This window comes from Lactuca saligna, chromosome 1, assembly GCF_052625555.1.
Source record: "Lactuca saligna cultivar CGN05327 chromosome 1, ASM5262555v1, whole genome shotgun sequence".
NCBI lineage: Eukaryota > Viridiplantae > Streptophyta > Magnoliopsida > Asterales > Asteraceae > Lactuca > Lactuca saligna.
Window position 1 is genome coordinate 41,879,295 of NC_136417.1, and position 27,393 is coordinate 41,906,687.

General features: G+C 37.7%; 1 protein-coding gene and 1 long non-coding RNA gene across 2 annotated transcripts; one reads left to right on the top strand and one right to left on the bottom strand.

Annotated features, from left to right (window-relative positions):
- Positions 1 to 467: 467 nt before the first annotated feature.
- Positions 468 to 3,968, bottom strand: LOC145034050 (putative glycosyltransferase At5g03795). Its single transcript, XM_078982478.1, has 4 exons — positions 3,294 to 3,968; positions 1,897 to 2,141; positions 1,345 to 1,696; positions 468 to 1,265 (listed from the first exon to the last, which is right to left on the bottom strand). The coding sequence occupies exons 1-4, from the start codon at positions 3,642 to 3,644 to the stop codon at positions 591 to 593; spliced, it is 1,623 nt and encodes a 540-aa protein (XP_078838604.1). The 5' UTR covers positions 3,645 to 3,968; the 3' UTR covers positions 468 to 590.
- Positions 3,969 to 4,684: 716 nt separating this feature from the next.
- LOC144997543 (uncharacterized) lies at positions 4,685 to 10,504 on the top strand. The gene is made up of 3 exons (XR_013659846.1): positions 4,685 to 4,773; positions 4,896 to 5,071; positions 9,939 to 10,504. It is a non-coding gene; the product is annotated as an uncharacterized LOC144997543 (long non-coding RNA).
- The last annotated feature ends 16,889 nt before the right edge of the window (positions 10,505 to 27,393 follow it).

Genomic DNA, 27,393 nt, shown 5'->3' on the forward strand with positions numbered 1-27,393 from the left:
CATATCGCAAAGTTATTAGGAGATTGTGCATCAGTATGTATTTGATCCTAAAATTTCATGTCAGAATTATACACCCCTAAAATTTCATTTGATCCTAAGTTTAGAGTGTGCATGATCATAAAAGTTATATAAGTTTATATAATTATAAAATAAGAAGTCTTGAATGGGGAATAAAACTGAAATGGGTGGTCAAGTTTCTTAGCGACCAATCGCATTATGAAGCCTCGTAGTGGAATAATGGAAATACTCCATGTTGAAAAAGTTGAAACGTCTTCATCAACCACCAAAAGAATGTATTAATATTTTTTTTTTTTTTGTTTCTTTTAATAAAATCCGATCTGTCATATTATATAGTATGATTTATCTTCATCAAGAGAAGGTATCCGTGAAAATACACCTTGAAATATCCAAATCTTCATCGATTTTGTGGGTGATCATGGATGATTGAAATCGATTAATCAACCGAGTTAAAATACAATAAATATTGAAATTATTCCTCAAGAATCATGAAAAAAGTACATATACAACCCCTCTATTTTCCTAATATGCACCATTTAGCCCCCATTAAAATATAAAACAACCAAAACTATTCAAGAATCAGCCACACCTTGAATTCGAATGTTAAGCCTACGAAGCCAAACCGAATGTAGTATCATATGAAAAACATCATACCTTTTTGGAGGAAAATTAACCTCAAAATGCCGTCTAACTTGTTTCCCTCTCATCTGCATTCTCAAATATTGTCTTGTAGATATACCAGTTAAGATCTTTTTAAGGTTCGGGATATCTTCAACCGTGAGTATAACTGCAAATGATTTCCAATTTAAGACATCGCTAAATGGGGCAACGTAACCATCCTTGATGAGAACCGGCACACAACCTGTATAAAGTGCTTCCACCATTCTTGGGCTTGCCACCTCATAACCACTCGGGGAAATGCAATATTTACTTTGTCGCAACATGGCCATGTACGAAACACCCTTTGGAAGGTACTTGTGGACTTGCAGGTCAGGGTCTTTGTCCTGCCAATACTCTAGAAGTATTGGCCTAATAGGACCATGTACCCCACCTGCAAAAAATGCCAAAACGGGTCGGTACCTTGGTGATGGCCCATTTAGTATCCCATGTGTCGTTCCATCTGGGAGTAAAATCTCTGGGATGGACACGTCTTTCGTAGGATTAAACCCTTCTGATATATTCGCATTGCATAGAGCTCGAATAGAGTTCTTGAAAAGGTAAGGAACTGCTTTCGACAACTCCGGACCCTAAAAAACGTTACCACTTCAGAATCATATGACTAAAATGAAAACCACATAAAAACTACGTACACAAAATACTACTTACCCAATCGTGGCAAGCAACTGTAAAATGATCGGCTCCTAAACTGCGATTCCAAAAAGGGTACTTGGATCCCACAAGATCGACATAATCTTTAATCGTTTGCTTCATGGGAAGCCAATGGTCAACATTTGGATTACGCTCAAATATATAGTGTACCATCATCGTTGCACTCATCGGGAGGAAAAACACATGTGCTTTTTCGGGGTTTTTTGTTCGATATTTAGTGGTTTCCATTTGGTATATAAAGTTACCTTCCATTGCATATATGTTTTTGCAAGGTCCATCATGAAATATCGGGGGTTCTCCTTCTTCATACACAAACACCTTGAATTGCTTCTCCATCTCCAAATAACTCCTATATATATGACAAAGTATGAGTCAACTTTGAAGTCAAAAATATGAAATATAATAGGAAGGTAAGTAACACCCATGTGGTCCCACAAAATAATTATATAGATAAACCAGAATATCCCTATAATATTGCACATACTAAGATATTGTGGATAAAGTACAATTCATCAATGCATAATTAAGAAAAAAAACATATATAATTACCGTTGAAAAGCAGCTGCACTCCAATACATAGGACCATCCGGGACATAATCCGGATCATGAGTTTTATTCCCGGATTCAGCTTCTTTGATTGCTGCTCGAGCGCGTCCGAGACGAGCTTCGAGTTTATCCAAACTCGTGGATTTCCTATTGATTTGTGCATCAACAGGAAATCCATGAGTTTGATTAACAGACACGAAAATGTCTGGTCCACTCATCACATTCATGTCATCTTCCTTGGCAATAGCCTGTCAAGATTCTGTAAGTTAGTACAATTTCTTTATAAGAACTTGTAGTTATGCTCTAAATGTTGGACGTTTCTATATTCTTAGAAACTGACTATGCTCATTTTCTGAAAAAGAAAAAGTTTACCCAATTTAGGTAATTAGCGGTTTACGTAAACAGGAAAGATTAGAAGGACACAAGCTCTCAGTAACATCCTAAAAGAAAACATGAAAAGAGACAAATGATGGCGTAGAAAGAATATTTTCATATGAAGGGTCCTTATCCGCATATACTTCAGCAAGTTCAAAAAAATATTAAAAGGAATTTCACTTTGACTTTTCATGCCAAAAAAAGCATAAAAAATGAACTATTTTAAAATGAATCGGATCAACGTAAAAAATTATTTTAAAAAGAATACGATTCAATTTCATACTATTTTACTCATATATAATTCTCTATACAAAAAATTTCTTTGCAAAAGAAATAAATGGCAAAAATATAGGTGTTGCTTTTTAATGGGTCGGGTCGACCCGAAACACTTTTATCTCATTTACAGCTAATTTTGTTCTATTTTTGAGAAACCCCCGATTCAACCGGCTAGTTTTAACACGTTGCTTGTTTGGCCTAAATCACCCAAATAAATCCAATGGTCAATTAGCCAACTCAGTATACAAACAATACGTACAAAACAACTGATCACATTTTTTTTGAAGTTCACAAAACAACAATATAATGCGATTGAGAACAAAAGTTTATTAATCATCAATTTTAAATTTTGGTTAACCTTAAGAATTAAAAAAGTTAATAACCTTGATCAATTTATAAGCATATATTAATGGATTTTGGCTACATGAAATGAGTTAAAATGATTTGAATTAAGTCTATTCACAAAATTAAACAATTATTGTAATATTTAGGTATTTATAATCTTAAATATGAAAAAAAAAAATGGTGAAATTAGTGTTTATAGGATACTTCAAACCAGTATCACACCAATTAATATGCATTTACATTTCCAATGTCCGAATTAAACTCTTTTGACCAAATTTTAGATTTAATTTATTTATTATTCATTTAAATTGAAATTAATTTCATTGAATTAGAATTAGGATATCAAAAAACCTGATTAATTATTTAAAATTATGTGTAAAATCAAGTGTGAACAGGGAACTTACAGGCAACTCAACGTCCATTTCATCTTCCATAGCCAACGGTGGATAAGAAGAATTAGAAGTCTGATGAAACACATAATCTTCCGATGGCCCTTCAGCCACCTCACCACCACCTTCGACCACCGTTGGCCGTTGCCCCAATGACACAGAACCCACCGCTGCCACCGCTTCGTTATCTTTAATTGCAGAAGTAGAATAAGAAGTAATCACAGAACTCCAAACCCAAGGGTAATACTTTGACCCATCCGCCAAGTTTGACTTTTTAACCCCAATAAACACAGCAACCACCATAAACGGCAGAATCAGCCATAGAAGCTTCATGGATGAGGTGGCTGAATTCCGCCATGAACCCATCTCTTCTTCTCTTTTTCTCTCTCTCTCTACAAAACCCTGTTCTTAAGGTCACCGAAAATTCATCTCCCAGTTTTCAATTCTGGAATAAGATACCTTACCAAAAAGCAAACCACTACTTCCTTGCCTTCTGTTCTTTTCTCTCTCTAAACTTTCATGTTCTCTCTTTGTCTCTCTATATATGTACATATATATATACACTGTATCTATAGGTTTCTCTCTCTAGAAACAGAAGAAGTTTTACAATTGGTGAAAGATGGTTGCGCCATCACGCCAAGCGTCTCGTCTCGTATTGTTTTGCTCTCTGTTTTCGAGTTGTTCATGCAAAAAAAGTATTTAATTCTGATTAAATATTTGTTTTTTTGCATTAATTTTACGGTTATGTCCCTCAATGCTTTAACCGATGATCTCATAAATTTCTCTTTCTTTGGGTATTGCTTGTTTATTATACGCGCAGAAGTGGTGTTTGAAATACACTCGCGCTATACATCGTTGGATTTGAAGATGATGATATGAACGCATGCGTATGAGAACAGGGCGGTGAGATTTGGGTCCATTTAAGACATTGCCGCTTCAAAACACAAGTGATCTGATTTACTTGCCTATTTTTAGTGTTACGAGTTAATTGACATAAATGCCCTTGCTTCTTTTTTTTCCACAAAAAATCAATTTTCATAATGCTATTTTGTTGAGAAAATTACAAATTTAATCTAATTCATTTATTATTTTGGTGGATAATAACCAAAAAAAACTTAAATTATATTTTTAGTTATTAAAATTGCAGATGGATTAAGCTCATCTGCAATTTCAATAAACATCTGTAAATATACAAGTTGCTAAAGCACAACGATTTGTATATTTGCAGATGATTTTTTTTTCTAGTATAAATATATGTACTCTATACTTAAAATTATAGATGAATTAAGTTTATCTGCGATTTCCTCTCATTCCAACTGCGAAGCAACCTTATTTTATATAAGGTTTTGTAAAAAATTATTACTTTAGTTAATATTTATTTGGAAATTTTCTATAAAATCTCTCAAATAAAATGAATGATATTTGGTTTGCATTGTAACCAGCGGAAGGTGGAAAGTTATGGAAACAAATCTTGAATACGTATGTCTACATGCAGGTATTTTTAGATCCGCTTTGATATTTTCCGAGTATATTAGTTATAGTAAGTTTGTACCGGTTTGTTAGACAAATATAAAATTAGTCTTCGTTTCCATCATTCTGAATTGAATCATTATATAGCCATAGTTAAAGACATGGATATTAAAATGTTGATCAACGTAATCAAATCGATTGGAGGAAGGGCTGTGAAAGTTTTGTGGTGGCTGATGAAGGTGATGCGGTTACGAAGGGTGGCAAGAGTGGAAATGATTCGGTTGCTAAGTTATGCAACGATAAATGGATCAACAATACAATAGGTACTTTCATGACTCCTAGTGTACCTTAGTTTCATAGTGTTGCTGAAAATATTAATGTGAGGTATTCACATATTCACTATGTGGATCCTGAAAATTACAAGTACGTTGGCGATGATGATATTGGTACATATCTTAATAACGTGGGTGGTCGTTATGTTGATTTTCTCCAACAAGAAGTTAAAGTTATGAAAATGGGATGTAGTAGATAATAGTAAAAAGAAAAAAGTTATGGTTCAGAAAGATGAAAATGTACATGCTTACAAGGATTTTGTTGATGTTTCTGATGTAGCTTTAGACATAACCGACTTAGAAAACAATTTTGATGGAGATAAGTTGGGTGATGAACATAAAACTTGTTGGATTAGGTGTCTAAGCCCATAATTATAATTGATGTGTACTTGATTTGATAGTAGCATGGTCCTTTTGAGTTACCTTCACCCTAGCAACTTGACATGATAACTTTTGGAGAGAGAGGTTGAATTTATCATTTGGAAACATAAATTGATTTATTAATGTATTATGAAAATAATATATTAATTACAAATCATGTTATTTAATTATTATTTAATCAGAAATTAATTTGGAATTAATTTGGGGATTAAATGAACTGATTAAAAGGAACATGAGCTGTTTTACAAATCATTGATAGTTATGAAATTGGGCTATTGGACTCCTTACAATGGAGTGGACGAAAATTATAGGAAGCCCAATGAGATTTTCGTCCAAGGCCTCTAGATGAGGAGTCCATGGGCTGCTTAAACCTTAAGCAGGAAATTAACGTTTCCTCCAGAAAACCCTAGTAGCCCATAGGTTGTAGTTATGCTCAAAACTCATCAATGGTATCAGAGTCTATGGTGATTTTCAGTTGAATTTGATGCATATGTGAATTGTCCAAAGGAGGAGGGAACAAATTCATCAATATGTTCATCAGACTCGATGAGTTCACTACCCAGAACTTGACAAGTTGACTCGTCAGATCCCTGTTTTTTTCGATTTTCATATCTTGATTTGATTAGGATAATTGCCTTAATTCGTTTTTATTGCTTAAAATTGAATTTTCTGAAAAGGTAATGGTATATCCTTATCAATATAATTGATTTGGTCAAATTTTAAGATAAAGACAAAATTAATTTATTAATTTAATTATTTGAAATTTGATCTAGTATTTTTGAAAAAGTTTTAAAAATACACCTTTGGTTTCGAAATTTAAAATTTCATTAAAAGTATAATGTTGAAATTTTAAATTTTGGAACCCTAGTATTTTAAAAGGTTTAAAGTACACCCTTTTGGCTGTTGTTAATAATTTAATTAAATGTTAAATTAAAAGATAATTAATAAAAATCCATAAAAGGATTTAAATTTAATCAAACATCAATGGTAAATCCTTAGTATTTTAAAATTTTAAAATATACATTTATACTATTCTATAATTAAAAGTTTAATCTCTCTCTCTCTCTCTCTCTCTCTCTCTCTCTCTATATATATATATATATATATATATATATATATATATATATATATATATAAGAAAAACCAGTCTTACCATTAGTAGACTTCATTCACGAAGCTGGTCTATAACGGGTGTTTAAGGAAGCGGCCTGTAAAATGACCGCCATTGGGTATCCATTCTTACCACCGCACTCTTGACTAGTGGAGGATCGTTAGCCGAACGGGTAGGATAGGACACTAAACTCTCATTAAAAGTATAATGACATAAAGTAACTAAATAAAATCCCATTCTTATTTACTTTAGGAAAAATGTGAATTTGATACTAACCCATGAAATTGCACATTGCACCTTATTGGTCGTTAATGGAGCATGTCTGGTTAACCAACATACTAATATGAGACCAATATTGTTGGCAATGGGTGTCTCATAAATTATCATTTATCAATGGAGCGTGTGTGGTTAACAGACATATTAAATAGGTGATAAATGATATCAAGAATATCAAGCTAATTTGCATGGTTATTCACATCTCGTTTGTGATCCACGGCATCCTAGTCACAAAGTGAGAACATAATCGAGATCAAACATGTTATTGAATAGTTCAATGAATCTCAAAAGATCTAAGAGTTTCATTTGATTGAAACCGGTAATTGCTTACCTACCTAAAATAGATTCGGATTTGATTACGACATCCCTCTTCAGAATTCGAATAGAAAATATGGATCCTAGCCTTAATTTAAAAATGTTGGGTTAATAATTAAAGATTATATAAATCAACTAACTTGAATTCTTTTCTTCCTTTATAGATGCCACGTTCATACAACTATGGTCTTCCTGGTAATGTTTTTCCTTCTCTTTCTAATGATGATCTTCCACAAGTTGGTCAAGGTAAAAGGATCTTCCCTTCTTCAAATGGTGGAACTAGAAATGACACTTCTCCAACTCTTCCTTCACCACCTCCAGTGATTCTCCCCGACCTATATTTTCATTAACTTGAAAAGTTCAAGATTACTCAAGCCCTATTTGTAACGACCCAAATTTCACATCCAAAAATTTTGTTTTTAAATCAATACTTTAGAAAACATTTGTAAATAAAACATTGTCTGATCAAACCATTTCATAACATACATCGTGCCTGAAAACCAAAATATGAAAACAATCAAATATCAGAGTACAAAAGCCCAGAATAACTCATGGTACGGAAAACAATGTGCGTGTATGATGTGCCGCTACCGCGCCAACTCCTTTCCCTTCGATGAAGAGGTACCTGAAAACAAAACTATAAACCGTAAGCACGAAGCTTAGTGAGTTCCCCCATTGTACCACATACCATATAACCACATATCATACATATATTGTCATACATATCTGGGTGCCCGACCTACTCCTTCGGTCCTCTCGACCGGACACTAACTAGCATATCTGGGTACTGGTCTCCCCTTCGGTCCTCTCGACCGGATAATGATAGCATATCTGGGTGCTGGTCTCCCCTTCGGTCCTCTCGACCGGATACAGGGGAGTATTTCACCCCCTACTACTACCACATAACACATATCACATAATTTATCTAGCATGGTTGGGCATGACTGCCCCTTCGGCCCTATTGACCGGTAATCTGGGGACTATTTCCCCTACTGTTACTAGCACATAGCATCATATCATTCTAGCACATAAACATATCACAGGTAGTAGCAACCCTAGATGAATATCACAGAGACAATCATTTGATCATACAATTCCTGTTGGTGGGCCGGCATTGTGGCCGTAGACCCACTGCTACTGGAAGGTAACTCACTTCGAAAAGTAGCTGCTGAAAGTCTGCTTGCTAAGTGCCTGACTGCTGAACTGGTAATCCTCTGGCAATAAATCATAAACATAGATTAGCCACTCATAAATACCCTTAGGTAAGATGATTGACCCACCCCTGGTCCAAGGTCAACTCCTTGGTCAAAGTCAACTTCCAGTTGACTGGACTTCATGGCACCGACTCACCGAGTCCTTCTCCTACTAACCCGGTCCTACTTGACAAGTCCATCTTCCCACTCACTAAGTCACCCTTAACTCACTACTTGGGACGATAGAACCGGCTCGCAATCCGACTCGCCGAGTCTAAGAACAACTCGCCGAGTCCACACGAGCAGATCTCCTACTCGCTTCCAAATCCTCACCAGAGCATCCTTTATGAGGATTTGGGTTTCTAGGACTATTGCTACATGTTACATTGCTAATTCCGCATGCAGATACGAAGGTTTAGACCTTCAACACCTAAACCCTTCTTACTCAGTAACAGTTCATATGACTTGTCGAGTTTGAAGAACAACTCGTCGAGTTCTAGGCAATCTTCATAGGACTCGCCGAGTTGTTTATCCAACTCGCCGAGTCTAAGACCATCTCCATAGAACTCGTCGAGTTCCACTTTGGGACTCGCCGGCTCCCTTCGACCCACTTCCCATACAGACCAAATCTGAGACGTGCAACGCTTCCAAACCATAGATCTATGTTCCTAGGGCATGCTTATCACGTAAAGTTGTAAACTTTACGTGCATGTATGGCCCTATAAGTTCCAAAAGGCAACTCCAAGCTCTTTATGAGGTCATACACTCAATAGATCCTCAATCACTTCAACCAGAAAGACTTTATACTTCTAATACGTCTATAAGGTCTAGATCTGAAGTCCTTTTGGATCATAGAGCACAAACACATGGAGTTTGGTGTTTTAGGGCTTGAAAACCACCAATTAGGGACAAAATGGGAATCTAATGAAATAGTGATCAAGGTAGGGACTTTTCTACTTGAATGGAAGCCTCTTGCAGGGTAGATGTCGGATCTACTTCCCCTCCTTGCACTATTCCACCTCCTTCTTCTTCTCTTAAGCTTCAAACTTCCTTCACAAGGCCAAAATCATTTACAAGGACAAAAAGGGGCTAGGGTTTCACTCTACAACTCTTATGGAAGTGTTAGGGACAAGGGTGGTTGAGTTGGAGTGTTTAAATAAGGTGCAAACACCCGGGTTAGGGTTTTTGCCCAAACAAGGCCTACTCGCCGAGTCCAAAGCTTAGACCTCGTGTCTCATCCCGCTTCTACTCGGCGAGTTGGTCCTTCAACTCGCCGAGTCCAAGACAAAATGCATTATTTAAGAAATATTAGTTACAAGGAATATGTACCAGGAACCAGGTGCTACACTATTGGCATGTAAACTATTAGATGGAACCTATGTGTGTGCACATGTTCTAAACATGAAGTCGCACATTGACATATTAGGAATGTTAGGTGCCGTTTTCCCAAAGGAGCTGGTTGTTGACTTGGTTCTTCACTAGCTTCCTGAGTCATATAGTCAATTTGTTAAAGACTACTATATGACTAACAACGACGTGACCCTTATTGATCTGACATATTTGCTAATTGTTGCTGAAGCAGAAATGATAAAGTGCACTAGTCAAGAAAATGTGTTTGAAGGATCAATCTCCTAAGCTTCCATGGACAATGAAAATGGGAACATTGATAGTCCAGAAAAGGTTCCTCTTCCCAATGGAAAGGGATTGGCCAATGTCAAATTGGTTGATCATACGGTAAACAGAAAGGCAAGTTTTGTGATAGTTCCGTGTGTCACTCCTGAAGAATCCATATGTTTCTATTTTCAATTGAAGGGACATTGGATATGAAGCTGCCCAGACTACCTGAAAGATCTTAAAGATAATAAAGTTAAGTTGTGTGACTCTACTTCTGGTACACCCATTATCTAACTCTATTAAGTTCCTATTCATAGATTCTTATTACATGATGTGATAGTCACATTTTGATGTTTTGCAGGATTTAAGAGAAAGAAGGATGCTTAAGAAGAGCAAATTGAATATGATCATGAGAGATGGATTTCGATCGCATGGTTAACGGATCAGATTTTTGAGCTGTTGCTTGGGAGTTTTGATAGTTCAATAGATTGCTTAGGAAATATGTCTAGATACGTAGGTTTTATATATTTTCATTGTAAGGATAAAATTTTCCACATTTTATCACTAAAGTAAAATTTTTGGTTTTATCTTATGCAATGGCATTTATGAAAATTGGTAGTTATATTTATATTATTAGCAATATTAAATATGGATTTTATTCTTTGTTATATCATTTGTGTAATGTCATAATTAACCAAGTGAAAAGGAATTCTCATCGCCCAAGTTTCAGTTGGATAGAAACTTGGAGTCATACAATTTGAATTGTGTGATGTATAAGAATCTTGATCTTTGGAAAATTAAGACTAATTCATTGTTCACATGTTTGTGTGAGTTAAAGTGAAGGACTAATGGATCTAGTACACATTGATCTGGACTATTTGGATCCACCACAAAAGATAATAAATCTATTCGTCATGATTTGCTGAGGGTTCATTAAATATGGTTATACTTATAAGATTAAGTGTAATTCTGATTCTTTGAAAAGTTTCAAAGAGTGGCAGTATGCATGCAAAATGATTGAATGAGTATTTGGGCCTTAAGATGTTGGGACTGAAAATAGTTAGGCCTCATGACCCACTGTAGAGTAAGGCTTCTAGGCCTAAACCTAAGATAAATGGTATTAGGCCTTAGTGCGCCTTGAAACTTAAATGAATTGATTTGGGCCTTAATTATTAGGAGTTCGTCCTTAGGAGGAAGAGACCCAATAGGCCAAGGATTAGGAAACCTTCTTTTGGGTATGATTAGAAGTTTGGGCCATCAGGGAGTCCTTTTTGGACCCAATGACTAATTAGGGAATTTATTATGCTTTAGGGAGAGAAAATTCTAAGCTATCCGAGGAGTATGATTTTGGCATACACAGTGAGGTGAGTCTCCCTTCGAAGGCACCAATGTCCGCCCACTAGTATTGATATGACTTAGTAATTGTGTTTGTGATAATTATTAAGGTAGTATGTATTGTTGATGCTTATGTGTGATATAAATGGTTTATATGGTAGTGGTAGGGGTGAAATAGACCCCGTAATCAGTTGGAATAAAACCCATGGGTAGGTCAGGCACCCAGGTATTCCTGACAGGGGTAGGTCGGACACCCCGATATGTCTGACATAGGTAGGTTGGACACCCAGGTATACCTGGCAGGGGTAGGTCGGACACCCCAATATGTCAGACAATATGTTTATGATTTGTATGTGGTATGGTGGGGAACTCACTAAGCTTCGTGCTTACGGTTTTCAGTTTTGGTTTCAGGTACTTCCAGCTCGAAGGGAAAACCATCGATTTGATTGCATCGTATCACCCCATGATTTTCCGCATTAGCGATTTGGTATTATGACGCTGATGATGATTTTATATGTATTGTTGGATTGCACAACTAAACTATTTTATGTTTACTTGGTTTTGGGAAAAACAATATGGTTTATTTTATGATTGATCAACTTAAAAATGAAATTTTCAATTTGTATTTTTAAGGGTATTACAAGTTGGTATCAGAGCCTTGGTTTGAGGGATTCGGACACACTCTTGGGGGTGTCTGGAATCAAATCAAGGGTTTGAGAAATTTTTACAAGAAAAATGATTTTCAAAAATTAAAATTTAGGGATTTTAGTGAAGAACAATGTTACACCCCCAAACCTAAACGATGGAAACGTTCGGGGGTGGAGGACATCATGTGCAGTATCATAACAATTGAATAGTAAAGAAAGTATATATAACCATCATATACGTAATTGAAAAAGTTACATCACTATATGCGTTACATGTTTCAAAATGTCAATTACAATATGATGTTAAAAGATTTATTTAACGCCTTAGCATCAAATCTCCAAAAGCTGTTGATAACCTGTTTTACTGGTTTCCTGAGAATACAAGTTATTTGAGAAAAAGTGTCAAGATTTAAGTTGGTGAGTTTATAAGAATTTGTATGAATAAATGAATGCCATTTATTGAGATGAAATCATGTTTGTTTCCATAAAATCAGATATTTTCTATAAAAATAAGTTGTAATTCGTTTGTTTATAAAAATGAGAGTGGTTATCCCGGAAAATCCTATATTTTCCATAAAGCTGAATTGTAAACTGTTTGTTTGTAAAGTAATGTATTTATCCCGAAAAATCATATATTTTCCATAAAACTGAACTGTAGTCTTATACATTCCAAGACCGAAAAGTGCAAGTATATATGCCATACTTAGTTTGGTAGGATGTAGTTTATTCATAAATAAAACCGTTTGAAGAGATATGTATTTACATAAAATAAGCGTATTATCAATTTCACGTAAAAATAACGTATTTCCGTTCATCATGTGATTTCAATAACTGTGCTGAAAAAGAATTGCCTACCTCGACGTTCTTCAGGCGTCGAAAAGATATGAAATTTGTCACCCATAACCTATCGGTCGTGCTGTAGCTAACAACCAGAGTGCGGGATCATCAGTCCCGTATAGATCTATACACAAGCATCATGCTCCCCGGGAGGAGACTCTGGCTATAAAACAGATCTTCCATGAATATCTTTGGTAGGTACAATGAAGATGAACGACTCACAAATTTCCAACGAGATACGTATTTTGAAATGAAAATATTCGTGCATGAAACTGTTACCTATTTCGTCATATTTAATATGTATATAAAAATAACTGTATTTTTATATAATCGTTTCTTTACCCTGAAAGGGTAAAATAATGTGAATGTTTCTCAAAGTATACCTATTATAGTTTAAAATGTATTGTTTCATTAAAAGTGATAACCGTTTCATTTTAACATGTTTTGCATATAACCGTTTGTAAATTTTGTAATAACGTTATGTCGCATGTTTGATATTTCTACATAAAAGATACTTAAATGTAATAAAACATAAAATAATGGTTTGTGTATTAACACAAGTTTCTTGTGTTTTACTTGTATTTCACCCCCCCCCCCCCTAAAATCATAGAAAAATTTATGAAAATGTAGGGGTATGAACTCACCTCGAGTGTGATAACGGTTTTGATAAAGGGATAGGAAACGATGAACTTTGATTGAGAACACAAAATGATAGCTGTCTCCTAATGTTTAAACACATTAATGTGTGATTAAGATGATAATAAGCATACGATGGTTGTGAAAACACATGAGTTCCATAGGAACTTACCAAAACTTATAGATATATGGAAGTAAAATGATCTCCCAGAGTAATTTGAATCTTGTAAGTGAAAGAAATGAGTTTGATATTTGGAAGGGAATTCATAGTGTTTTTGTTACTGAGTATGTAAAAAGTGAATGTTGATTTCTATTGAGGTATCTTATATCTGAAGAAAATTTATGAGGCGGTTGCATTGGTAAATGAATTTTATCACCTTGGTATGCTAAATTAGGATAAAATATGAAGCTTTTAAGGGGTTTACTATCAAAGTGCAGGTGTTAACTCCCAAAAGAAGGAGTTTACTCCTAATTATGAAAGCTTTTACAGCCAAAAAGGTAGTGTTTACTACGAATATGACCGAAATCACCCAAATCTCTCACAAAAGAGAGATTTCGGTCATAATGGACCAAAGTAATGAGTTTTCGGCCCAATTGATTTGTGTTTTCGGCCATGATGGGCTTTAGGCCATGTGTTTGAGTTCCTAATTGAGTCCATGAAGGACTTTTTGGCCATATGTGCCTTTAAACTCAAGAATGGAATGTTTAAAATTGAGTTTACTAAACTCATGTAATTTATTTGACTTTTGTTGACCCATTTTACTCCTTAATGTTTTGTTGAACTTGTATTAGCTTATTATAACTTAAACTAACATGGGATATAACCTCATATACTTAAATAAAACCCATATAAGTATGGTTCATGAAAGTCATATTTCTATTGTATCAAAATACATTGAATCAACTGGTACATGGTTGAAGTTTTAGACCTAATTTGTCCTAGGAAATTTCTAGTTTTGACAAACAAGTAGTGTGATTCGTGCAATCGGCCGAGCTCAAGTATGTTTTCCTCAAGATAACCATAAATGTTATATTATGATATGAATTGTGAATACGTGAACTGCATACTAGATTAGGGCTAAGGATCTAGGAAGGATGCCTTGTATGCCTGCTGTATGTGGTTATTGAACTGCATGCTAGATTAAGGCTAAGGATCTAGGAAGGATGCCTTGTATACTTACTGTATGAGCTTATTGAACTGCATGCTAGTACTGATTAGTCAGTGATATGATGGTGTGATTAGGATATGGTTGGTTTTGTTTACTCGATGCCTGAGTGTTGCTTGCTTAGTGCTTTTAGGAGTTCTAGTTATCTTTAACTAACTAGTAAACGAATATGTCAAGTTACATATTATGATGACTAAATAATTTCAGAAGGTTAGGTTTAGCCCTATTTTGCAGCTCTTGTTTGAGTCTAACCATTGTAGGGAGAGACCCCTTATTCGAATAATTATCTAATCTTATTAATATGTAATGGTATTCGCGAGATAGTTAAGGAGAGATAGTAGGGAATTCTTATGCAACTGATGGAGGAGAGTGGTTTGGATACTACCCTAGGGCAAGCCTAGGAAGAGATTAGTGACAAGATTTATTTGATTGAGAATTATATACATGGTTAGGAAGCAACTTTGGTAAACCAAGGCGACCTACGAGGAAAGTAAAGATAGATGTGGAAGGTAGTATGGGCCCATACTACTGAAAGCAGGGTATCCATACTTGACTCTTGGAAGAGCTGCGGGGAACCAGGAGTGGTAGAATGTGAGATCTTTCGACGATTATGTATAATCCTGAAAATCGTATGGTTTGTTTCAGAATGGTGGTGACACATCATGGAGCAGGAGGTTCAGGATCTGGGTCTGGTTCGGGTACGAGTTCCGAGCCGATTGATGAGGGATTGTGCGATTCATTGCATATGATATTACGAGAGGTATCCTTGAGTCAACCCCGATGATTTTCGGGTTGATCAAGGAGGGTATCATTAGGCTGATGGAGGATCGCCTTAGGAAATTCAGGAGTGACATGGCACCTAGCCAGTCGGGGACTCATACGCTCTCCTTGAAGGATTTGAGGGGATGCGAAGCACCAGACTTTTGCGGGGTGAAGGACCCCATTGCATTCTGACTATGGATAGCAGATATCGAGTGTGTTTATATGACCAACTTCTGCCCTGAGGGGTTGAAGGTCAGGCATGCCGCAGGGTGTTTGAGGGATCGAGCTAGGGACTGGTGGGAGGAGGTCGTTATGCATTGGGAGGGCCAACCATCACGACCATGACCTGTCTGGATCCCGTGACCCGATTCCAAGCCAAGTTTGCACCCGCTGTGGATATTTAACAGTTAGCCAGAGATTTTCTAGATATGAGATAGACGACTGAGACTATGGCGGAGATCACTGCCAAATACAGGGAGAGGGATTTGTTGGTTCCCCGGTACGTAACTGATGAGGAGATGAAGAAGACTTGATACCACGATATGATAAGACTTGAGATCAAGGAGTTTATTAGTTACTCGGCGTGCCCGGCATAGGTTGACATGATAAACAGGACACATGAGAGGGAGATTGATATGGATCATATAGGGAAAAGGAAGGCATATTCGTACATGAGGGGTTTCGGCGAAGAAACCCAAGGGATTCTAATCGAGGTCGAAGGGAAATCAGGTTGGGGGTCGTCGTGGGAAATGCAGCAAGCCACATGAAGGAGATTGTAGGTTGGGGAGCTCAAGATGCTACAAGTGTGGCAAAACCAAGCACTTTAGCAAGGATTTTATCGATCCTGCTCCTACCATTATGACATAAGATCTGATTTGCTTCCATTGCAATCAGAAGGGCCACAGGAAGGCCCACTATTCGAGCTTAGCATCAGGAGCGCTAGTGGTGGTGCTGGCTCCATCGACCCTATGGATCACAGACTGCTGACAGGGCAAGATGGATGCTCCGGTGGTGTGTAGCCGAGCCTTTCAGTTGACCGCCGAGGAGGCGCAGGCCGCACCAGATGTGGTGTCGGGTATGGTTCTTTCCCTTAACTCTTATTTTACGTTATGATGGTACTTACATTTTTATATGTATTTTTTTTAGGATCGTTCCTCATGAACGATATTCCTGTTTGGGTGTTATTTGAATCGGGGGCCACCCAATCTTTCCTATCTCTTGCGCTCATCAAGAAGTTTCCTGAGTCTTCAACCATGTTAGACTACCCGCTAGAGGTGGATATTATAGATAAGCGGTCCATTCAGGCATCGAGGGTTCATTGAGGTTGTGTTATGAGGATGTACAATGAGTACTATGCTATCGACTTGGTTGCTATCCCTCTACGCGAGAACAAATTCATAGTAGGGATGGATTAGTTGAGCCCCAATGGGGCAATGATTGATTGTGAGCACTAGTTGCTATCTGTGCGGACCCCAAGTGAGGGATAGTTGGTGGTCTAGGGAGAGAGATCTCAGTGCGACCCCATTTTATGTTCCGCTGCTAGGGCCAAATGTTATCTCCATTAGAGTTTCTCGGGGTTTATCGCTTACGTTATGAATACACAGGAATAGGATAGAGAGACGATTGATAAGTTACCAATTATTTGTAAGTACCCCAGATGTATTTCTGGAGGATCTACCTAGGGTGCCTCCGGAGAGGTGGGTGGAGTTTCGAATCGATCTGGTTCCCAGTGCAGCTCCCATAGCTAATGAACCATATCGATTGGCCCCACCAGAGATGCAGGAGTTGTCTACGTAGCTACAGGAGCTGTTAGACAAGGGATTCATCTGGCCGAGTAGCTCATCGTGGGGTGCACCGATCTTGTTCGTGAAAAAGAAGGATGAGTCGCATCGGATGTGCATAGACTATTGGGAGTTGAACAAGATAACGGTGAAGAACCGTTACATACTCCCAAGGATTGATGATTTATTTGACCAGCTTCAGGGAATATCTTGGTTCTCCAAGATTGATCTACACTCAGGATACCACCAGATGAGGGTTAAGGAGGAGGATGTGCATAAGACGGCCTTCTAGACTCACTATGGGCACTATGAGTTTGTGGTGATGCCTTTTAGACTCATCAATGCCACGACCACATTCATGGACCTCATGAACCGCGTGTGCATGTTGATGTTAGATTGGTAAGTGATAGTGTTTGTTGATGATACCCTGTTCTACTCCAAGAACTAGGAGTAGCATGATGGGCACTTGCGAGAGGTGTTGGATACCTTGAGGATTAAGAGCTTGTACACAAAGTTCTCAAAGTGCGAGTTCTAGTTGCGCGAGGTGCAGTTTCTAGGGAACCTTGTCAACCAGAATGGTATTTTGGTCGATCCGGCCAAGGTGAAGGATGTAATGATATGGGAGGTTTTGATGTCTCCATCTGAGATTCGGAGCTTCCTCGGTTTAGCAGGCAGCGTTCGAGACTTTGAGGCAAAAGTTGTGTGAGGGGCCGATCTTAGCCCTAACAGAGGGTGTTGAGTATTTCGTAGTGTATTGTGACGCATCTATCCCGAGGTTGGGCACAATGTTGATGCAAAGAAGGAACGCCATCGCTTACGCCTCAAGGTAGTTGAAGCCTCATGAGGAGAATTACCCAATACACGACCTGGAGTTGGGGGTGGTTGTTTTTTCCCTCAATATTTGGCGATACTACCTCTATGGGGTCCATTGTACCATTTACACGGATCACAAGAGGTTGAGGTACTTGATGGACCAACCAAATCTGAACATGAGATCATGGCGGTGGTTGGATGTGGTCAAGGAGTATGATTGCGAGATCCTCTACCACCTGTGAAAGGCCAATGTTGTGGCCAATGAACTTAGCCGTAAGGCATTCGCAACCCTGATCAGAGACATCTGCCTGAGGATGACAGTAGTAACTCTGCTTTTGGAGCGGATTCAGGAGGCTCAACAGGAGGCTATGAAAGAGGAGCACCTGAAGAGTGAGCGTATTGTGGGTCAGATTTCCTCCTTTGACTATGATAGCCACGGGATATTAACACTCCATCGTAGAGTGTGGGTTCTGTACTTAGGCAGTGTGCACCCAATCTTGATGGAGGAGGCACATAAATCCATATTTTCCATCCATCCTGGGGCAACGAAGATGTATAAAGATCTTCGTCCTGATTACTGGTGTTCGTGCATGAAGCGGGATGTAGCCTAGTACGTTGAGAGGTGCTTGACATGCAGGAAGGTCAAGGTCAAACACCAGAGACCGCACAGCAAGACGCGACCGTTAAATATCCCTATGTGGAAATGGGATGATATTACCATGGACTTCATTACAAAGTTACCTCAGATGATGCACAGAGTTGAAGCGATATGGATCATCGTGGATCGATTGACAAAGAGCGCCTATTTTATACCGATTCAGGAGAGTATTTCGGCTAAGATGCTGGTAGACATCTACATTAGGGAGGTAGTAGCTCGGCATGGGGGTGCCAATTTCTGTGATTTCTGACAGGGATGTGAGGTTCACTTCCAGATTCTGGAAGAAATTTCATGATGAGTTTGCTACTCGTTTGCACTTCAACACGTCTTTCTACCCGCAGACGGATGGTTAGAGCAAGCGGACCATCCAGACCTTAGAGGATATCCTGCAGGGGTGTGTTCTAGACTTTGGTGGTAACTGGGATACCTACCTTCCCTTGACAGAGTTTTCCTATAATAATAGCTACCACACCAGTATCGACCAACCTCCATTCGAGATGCTTTACAGGAGGAAGTGCAGGACCCCAATATGTTAAGGTGAGGTTGGTCAGAGGGTCATAGGGAGTACCGAGTTAGTACTCAAGATGATGAGAAGATCCAAAAGGTCTAAAGTAGACTCCAGATGGCCCAGTGTCGGTAGAAGAGCTACGCCAATAGACGTCGATCGGACTTCAAGTTTCAGGTCGGGGACCTGGTCCTTCTAAAGATGTCACCTTGGAAAGGTGGCACCCGCTTTAGAAAATGCGGAAAGTTGGGTGCCAGGTATATCAGACCTTTCAGGGTGGTAGCTCAGGTGGGCAAGGTCGCATATTGGTTGGACCTTCCGAAAGAGCTTAGATAGATCCACAACACTTTTCATGTCTCGTAGCTACGGAAGTGCATAGCCGATGATTCCGCGGTGGTTCCTTTGGAGGATATACAGGTGGACAGCCGCCTGAACTTCATCGAGAGGCCTGTAGCCATTCTAAAAAAGAAGAAGAAGGCTCTGAGAAACAAGGAAGTAGAATTGGTAAAGGTGCATGATGTGTGTGAAACGAGCTAGTTTTAATCCTACTTTTAGTTGATAAATTAAGCACACAAAGGCAGTGAACCTGTCTTTTAGTGGTATAGTTGGATAAGTAGGGTTTCGAACTCAGGGAATGGAAATTAATCTAATGACTAATTTTAACTAAACAAGTAATAAAAGTAAAAGGGTTTTTTCTCTAGTTTTACAAGACTAGAAACTTAAACATAGCACTTAAACACTTAACTAACTAAACAATTAAAGCAAATGACAAATTTACCAAATTTATTAAAGGGTTTCTGTTTAGGTTCATCCAATTCACTCCTGTGGTTATTTAAATGATAAATTAATTATTATTGGTTACCAACTAGAGTGGTAAGGTTCATGTTTATTACTCCTAACCCTTAGACAATTAATCAATTCAAGAAATGGCCAATTGTTTAAACTAATTAATTCCCTAGTTCAATTGTTTGGATTAAATAAGATTTGTAATTGGTTAATCAAGTTGGTGTTTCAATTAACCTCTTGTTTGTTGGTTTCTCAAAAAAGCTCACACATTAATTTACCCATTCTCTAATTAATCCTAAATTCATATTCATTATTCTTAGGCATATGATAAAGTGTTCACATAACATATGAGGTTAATAATTAAGAGATGTTCATGCAACTTAATTACCTTCCAATTAACAGAAAATAGTTGTCATTAATGCATAAGGTTCTTTAACAAACTTAATTTAATAAAACCACCAAATAACAATCAATCAAAAAGTATATTCTAAACCATAGGAGTAAATTAGTCATCCCCAACAGAAACAAAACGAATTTAGTTCATAGTCATAACAAAAATAAACTCAAAAGCAAATTTAACTAAGCTAAACATACTTAATTCCTAAAGCCAAGTGGAATGAATAACCTAATTGCCTTGATTCTTCAAAGGATTGAAGGTTAGGGTTCCTTAGCTTCTCCAAGGGTTCTTTTTCGCAGGTTCAACTCTCAAACTTGCCTAAAAGTCTTTTCCATTCGGATAATGGTTTGGTATTTATAACTATCACAAAACAGGGTCTACTCGGCGAGTAATAGATCCAACTCGCCGAGTAGATGCTTGTTATCTGTCCGTATTATACCAAGAGTCTTGACTTATCTTCTAGAATATTCTAGTGTACTCACCGAGTAGCCTCAAGAACTCGCCGAGTAGCTAAGCTTTTGTCCCTCATTCTTCATTCTTTGATCTCTAATTGCTTCCCCTTGTTCCCTTTCACTCCCAAGCATGTCTTTTGGACTGAAAACAAAATTTAAGAATTATTAAGTACCTTTTTTCCACATTATACACCTAATTAGTTAAAAATGAATAAAATTGTATGCTAAATAATTAACTGATTATGCACATATCAAAATACCCCCCACTTGACTTTTGTTTGCCCCCAGCAAAACTGAATTTTAACATATTAGAACCACATATGACAACTCCAATCTAACCCAACCATTATGCCAAGACTGCAATGCATGCACTTGTGTCTAAAATTGCCCTAAATACCCCATACTCCAATACTCACAATCCTCATAAACATTCGCCCACTCACCCCGAACTATGCTCATTTTATGCATCTCTCCGAATCCATCCTCAGAAAACCTCTTAACCTCAAGGTATTTTTGGTTGAGCAACCCAAGCATACATAATCTAGATAATTACAATTTATGATACCACTATGGAGCTCTTTTGAATTCTCTATTTCTTTGACCTCTTTGAATTCACCACCTTGTTGTTTGGTTTTTGGTATCTTCACTTTTTAAATTTCTTTGGAATTTTTGATCTTCATATTTGATATTTGACTTTGATGCTCCAAAAATTCTTCAACTTTTCTTGTAACTTTCTCTCTCTCTTTTTTTTTTCTTACATGTACCTTACTTTTTTCGCTCAAATCCCTACATGCTTAAGCAGGGGCGCTCAACTTCAACCTTTATTGGTTAACGATAATAATTTTCCTGGATACATTTCTGGTACACGATGGTAAACATATTGCATCCCTCAGGATGAGCGAGGTCGTGTTTTTGTCCCATGATTTCACTGGAATAAGGAAGCCACAAATGCACTAAAACGTATATAGGCACAACTAAACATTTGGGTTTTCATGCAATTATCAAACACAATTCTAACATGGAACCCTAATTGCTTTTACCAAAATTTTCTAAATTAATTCCTAAGTAATATTTTTGGTATGCAACAATTTTTTTTAAAAAATAATTAGCCTAAATTAAGATTCTAAATTTTCTAATATGTAACCAACCCCCTACCCCACACTTATTTTATGCAATGCCCTCATTGCATATCATGCAAAAAAATAAAAATGCAAACTATAGAGAGAATTGGAACAAACTCCCCTAGGGTAGCAGTCGATAGGTTGATAACTCTTTTCTTCAGCTCCATCTTCAATTGACTTTAGCCATGGGAACAACTCATCCATGTCTTGGGTGTCATGCGTCTCGTGTGGTTGACAACTCGAAAATAGCAAGGAAAAAGCTTCTTAGAAATTTCCAGTAACAACTCTTCATGAAAAATGGACAAGTGCTGCAATGAAAGTACTCAAAACAGGTCTGGAACTCGAAAATTGTCAATCTACTCGGCGAGTAGTGTCGTGTACTCGGCGAGTAGCTCTTAACTTGCAACTATTGCATATAATGCCCCATGTACTCACCGAGTAGAATTTGTGCACTCTCCGAGTAGGTGTTGTATTGCCAAAATTGATCCAACTTGTGTTCTTTTTGATTCAGGTTCTGAATTTGAATATTTCACTGACCCTTTCTCTAAACCCTTCAGCAGCAACACCCTCCATTACTCTCAACTCTAACGGACTCAATCCTAAGGACAAGGCTTCACACTCTTTCTTGAACATCTCTCATTCCTTACTTGACCCTTAACACTTTATTATGCTTCCTAACCTTCCATCCCTGAAAAATAAGGAACTAAAAGTGAAAGCAATAAAAGTCCAAAAAAAAAAATCATCCAAGTTTAACAATTGTTCAAATCAAAACACCATAAAAACACAAAACATAAAACATAATGTCCTCAATCTTCTTCCTCCATCTCAGCCCCTCCGGCTCCGCTTCCTCCTCCTTCATTACCCCTCATCATTCTTTCTTCACAACTCATAATGTAGGGATATCCCGGATTGGATCTCGGCGCAATGTTCATTTGCTCGAAGAGGTATTCAAATGATTGATTGTTATAATTAACCCCTCTTCCAATATCATCCAAATAGTGCCAATACTCAACTTGATTCCACCCATCGTTTTCTTCCTCCATCGGAATAACCGATGAGTCTTCTTGTACCCGCTCGCTACGTTGCCTTACTCGCCTTCCTGGCTCCTCCGGGATTGCCGGCTCATCCGCATGTGGAATTATTAATGTTCTGATATGTTAGCTCGGTATCCTGGTAGATAGGATGGTTATATACTAATATGATCTGTTAGATCGGTATCCTGGTAGATCGGATGTGGTTATGCTTAGTGAGTAATAGTTGGTCTGACTCTTTACATGCTAGTTGTTATGCCAGTTAGGTAGATCTGTAGGACTACCTACAAAATTATGTGATTATCTGTACGTGCATTAGTTGTGTTATATGTCGACATATTATGTGGGATGGGTTGAGGTGATACTGCTCCGTGTTGTAACCAACAAACCTGAGAGCATTCCAGATACGAGTTGAGGGAGACTCGTACTGTGGGCTTGATGGAAATCAAAATGTGAGATGTGGGCCCGGAAGGCAATCCAGACTCATACTGTGGGCCCAGGGGTAATCCAATCTGTAAAGTTGTGGACCCAATACATGTTGTTAGTTGTATATGTGTTATGTGAAGTGTATCGGTATGTTGGCATTCCAACCCAATGGTTGAGGGCCTGGGGTATTCCATCCTGATGGATGATTGGACCCATAGTATGTTCTTTATGATTATATGTGTATTGTTATGGGTATAGGTATTTGGGGTAACTCGCTAAGCTTCCGGGCTTACAACTTTAGTTTATTGTTTGAGGTTCAGCGGATGACCGTGGAAAGGCAAAGGCGTGACTGTACACTTCCTCGATTGATGATTATGATTTTTGGGAACTCTGATGTTTAAATTATTTTGAAAACAAATTGTAATAACTGAATGGTTTAATATGATTTAAAAGTTTTAAATTGGATCGAATTTTATGGATGTTACAGTTGTGGTGTTGTGTGAAGCATTTGAGGCATCGCATTTGGGGTGCTCACAAGGTCTTTAGGAATCCAAGCAACAAGAAAGGTATTTCATTCTACTAGTTTTTATATTAGAAGTACCCCATGGTATGCTAGTTAGAATGAGAACCCTGGAAAAATTATATTTGAATGCTCAAAAACCATCAAGTAGATCGGTCCTTTCAGGGTTTTGGCCCTAGTAGGCCGGGTTGCTTATCACTTGGATCTTCTCGAGGAGCTTAGCCAAATCCATAGCATACTCCACGTCTCTTAGTTAAGGAAGTGTTTACTGGATGCATCTGTGGTGGTTCCATTCGAGGATATTCATGTGGATGATCGCCTGAATTATATAGAGAGACTGGTGGTGATTCTTAACCGAAAGACAAAAACCTTGAGAAACAAGGTTGTTGATTTGGTGCAAGTCTAGTGACATCATCGCAGGCGTTCAAAATGGATGTGGGAGCCAGAAGATGAGACAAGGGAGCACTATCTAGAGTTATTTGGGGCAACAGACTTCACGGATGAAGTCTGGTTCAAATGGGGGAGAATTGTAACATGCGAGTTTTGGTAAGTTTCCTTTTTTACCATTTAATGAAAATTGTTAACATTTTGGTCCTTGGATGGTACGCGAGGACCATTCCTGATCGCAGGTTCCACCCACGCACATAGGGCGTACGTAGATTATGCATGACATACATGGTGCAGGGGCAAAACCTATTTTTTTTAGGGTTTACACCCTATTTAAACATCATTATAGTACCTCTTGTACATTTTTTACCAGCCTCCATCTCCCTTTACCCAGAAAACGAAACCCTAAGTTCGTTTGGTGAGATTTGATCTTGAAAGTGTGTTTGTTGGTGTTTTATAGTGAAGAAGAAGAAGAGGAACACTTGGAGGAATAGCTTGAGCTTGTAGATCAAGATTTACCTTCACCTTTTCAAGACTTTTAAGGTAAAAAGCTCTCACATTGATGGTCTTTTATGCTAGATCTAATTTATGCTTTTATTTATGCACTTTTGAGTTAAAGTTGAGTTTTTGATAAACTCCAGAAGCAATGGATAATGAAAACTTTATGGAGGATATTGGTCCATGCATGTATTAAGATCTTTATCAAGCTCCTTTTCAGTTTTGAGTCCCATTAAGCCATGCATGAGTGTAAAGTTGCCAACTTTACGTGATAAGTCAGTCTTTGGGATCAGATATGAGAGTTTGGTAAAAGGTTTTAACTTTTTAAGTGCTTAATAAAGTAGTTTGGGAGCCTGAGGCGTACGTTGGGCATACGAGGTGTATACGCCCTGCGTACTCAACATATGGACATTTGGGCTTGGCATTCTCTATTTGGGCCATAGCTTGGGGTTTCTTAAATTGGGCCTTGTTGGTCCATTAGACTTCTAATTTGGGCTTTTGGCTAGTATAGTTGGTCTTCCTTGGATTTAGGGCTATGATAGGTTTTAGGCCCAATTTGTAATATTGGGCCATATTGAGCTTTGGGTTGCCATTTAGGATTTGGGCCATTTTAGTTGTTGGGTTAGGCCTTGGTTTTAGGCCAAGTAAGAAAAATGGTAAAATGGTCTTTTACCCTGGTTATAGGCTAAGTAGCTTAGATTCTTGGTTTTGGATCGAGATCTAATTATTAATTGGATGTTATTTTGATGATGATAGCGTGAGGATTTTCCGGACCAGCAGACAGAGATTTGTTTGGGTGTTTTACCAGCTAGAGGTGACTTTCATCACTATTTTTAGCGGGTTGAAAGCACCAATGCCGGCCCATGGTTTGTAATGTTTAGATGTTAGATGTCTACGTGAATCTTGCATATGTTGTTTGTATGTTTACCGGGTGGGGCCCGATGACCATTCTGAATGTTATTATTCTTTGTGATTATTACATTTGCCATGTGTTTATGTGTTATCTGTTTATATGTATATCGGGTTGGGATAGATGACTAAATGATCTGTATATCGAGTGGGGCTCAATGCAGGGCGGGGCCTATTAAATTTTTATTATATATGGTACGTGGTATTTGTGGAACTCACTAAGATTTGTGCTTATGGTTATTAGTTTATGTTTCAGGTACTTCTAGTTCGAAGGGGAAGAGCCCAGGATGATTGCAGTGCACACACCACCTCGTTTCGTATTTTATAATTACTCTGATGTTTTATGATGTAGTTAATACACTTTGTTCCACCATAGTTTTATGATGATGTTTTGTATAATAGTTTTATTAATCTAAAAACAAAAATATTTGGTCTTATTTTTTGGGATGTTACATACGCCATGCGTACTCCGCAGACAACCAACCCAACTTGTTAAGCACTTATTTGTTTAAGCCAACATGCTAAACTCTCAGATCTAATTCTAAAATGTGACTTAACACGTAAAGTTGGAAACTTTACACCCATGCATGAATTAATGGGACCTAACATTCAAAAAGAAGCTTAATAAGAATCTTAACAATGGAAAGGATCAATAACACTCATAAAGATTTCAGTTTTATGGAAAAGGGACCCCAATGGAGCTAAGATCTAATATCCCAAGTTTCTAGAGTTCCCTATACCCCCAAAAAAATCTTAAAGGACCTAAAAATCCATAAACAAGGCCCTAAACTAGATCTAGCATAATGAATCATCAAATAGGAAACTTTATACGTCAAATAGCTCGCAAAGATGATGATGAATGTGGATCTACAAGCTCAATCTACCCCAAGGAAATATCCAATAGTTCTTCTTCCTTTAAATCATCAAAAACCCCCACCAAAGCTCACTTGCAAGCTCCAAAAATCACAAAAGGCACTAGGGTTTCATTCTTAGGGTTTAGAGGATTGGAAGCTGGCCAAAAGATACCACCACGGCAACATAAGTTGCTTAAATAGGGCACAAACCCTAAATGCCCAATCCTTTCGTATGCCCTTCATACTTCCACATACGCCTAACGTACATGCGTGAACCCATGATTAATCGTAGAACTAGTACACTAAGCGTACTCATACAGTACGCCCCGTGTACTAGCTAGGGATCCAAATGTAACAAATTAAGCATTAAGGGTTAAAAGAGAAACATACCAGAACTCGAATGTTACAGTTTTCTCACCTACCACATACGCCCATCGTATGCACATAAACATGTGATCCTTTTAATGAACTACGTCATGCCTACGCCCCAAGTACGCATGGCATAAGGACCAAACTTGCAACAATATTTACACTTTGTGTCAAAATCGAAAATTACTTGATATCCGGGTGTAACATGAAATGGTGGTTTTGGGGCTGTTTATTTATATTTAAAAATGAAGATTTTGGATGAAAATTTGAGACGTTACATATGTACACAACCATAGTCTCACATGATTCAACAACCCACAAAGCAAAACAACTATCGTGGCTAAGATGGATGCTTAGCTCCCTGAACACCTACATCTCATATCAATAATCTCTACTTGGTTCAAATTTCAAGTATTACTTAATAATACTTCATAATATGTATGTATATTCTTAGGTATGTAGAACACATGTTTTAATTATTTCTCTATCATTTTCTATATATTTCACAATTTGATTATAAAAATCAATCACTT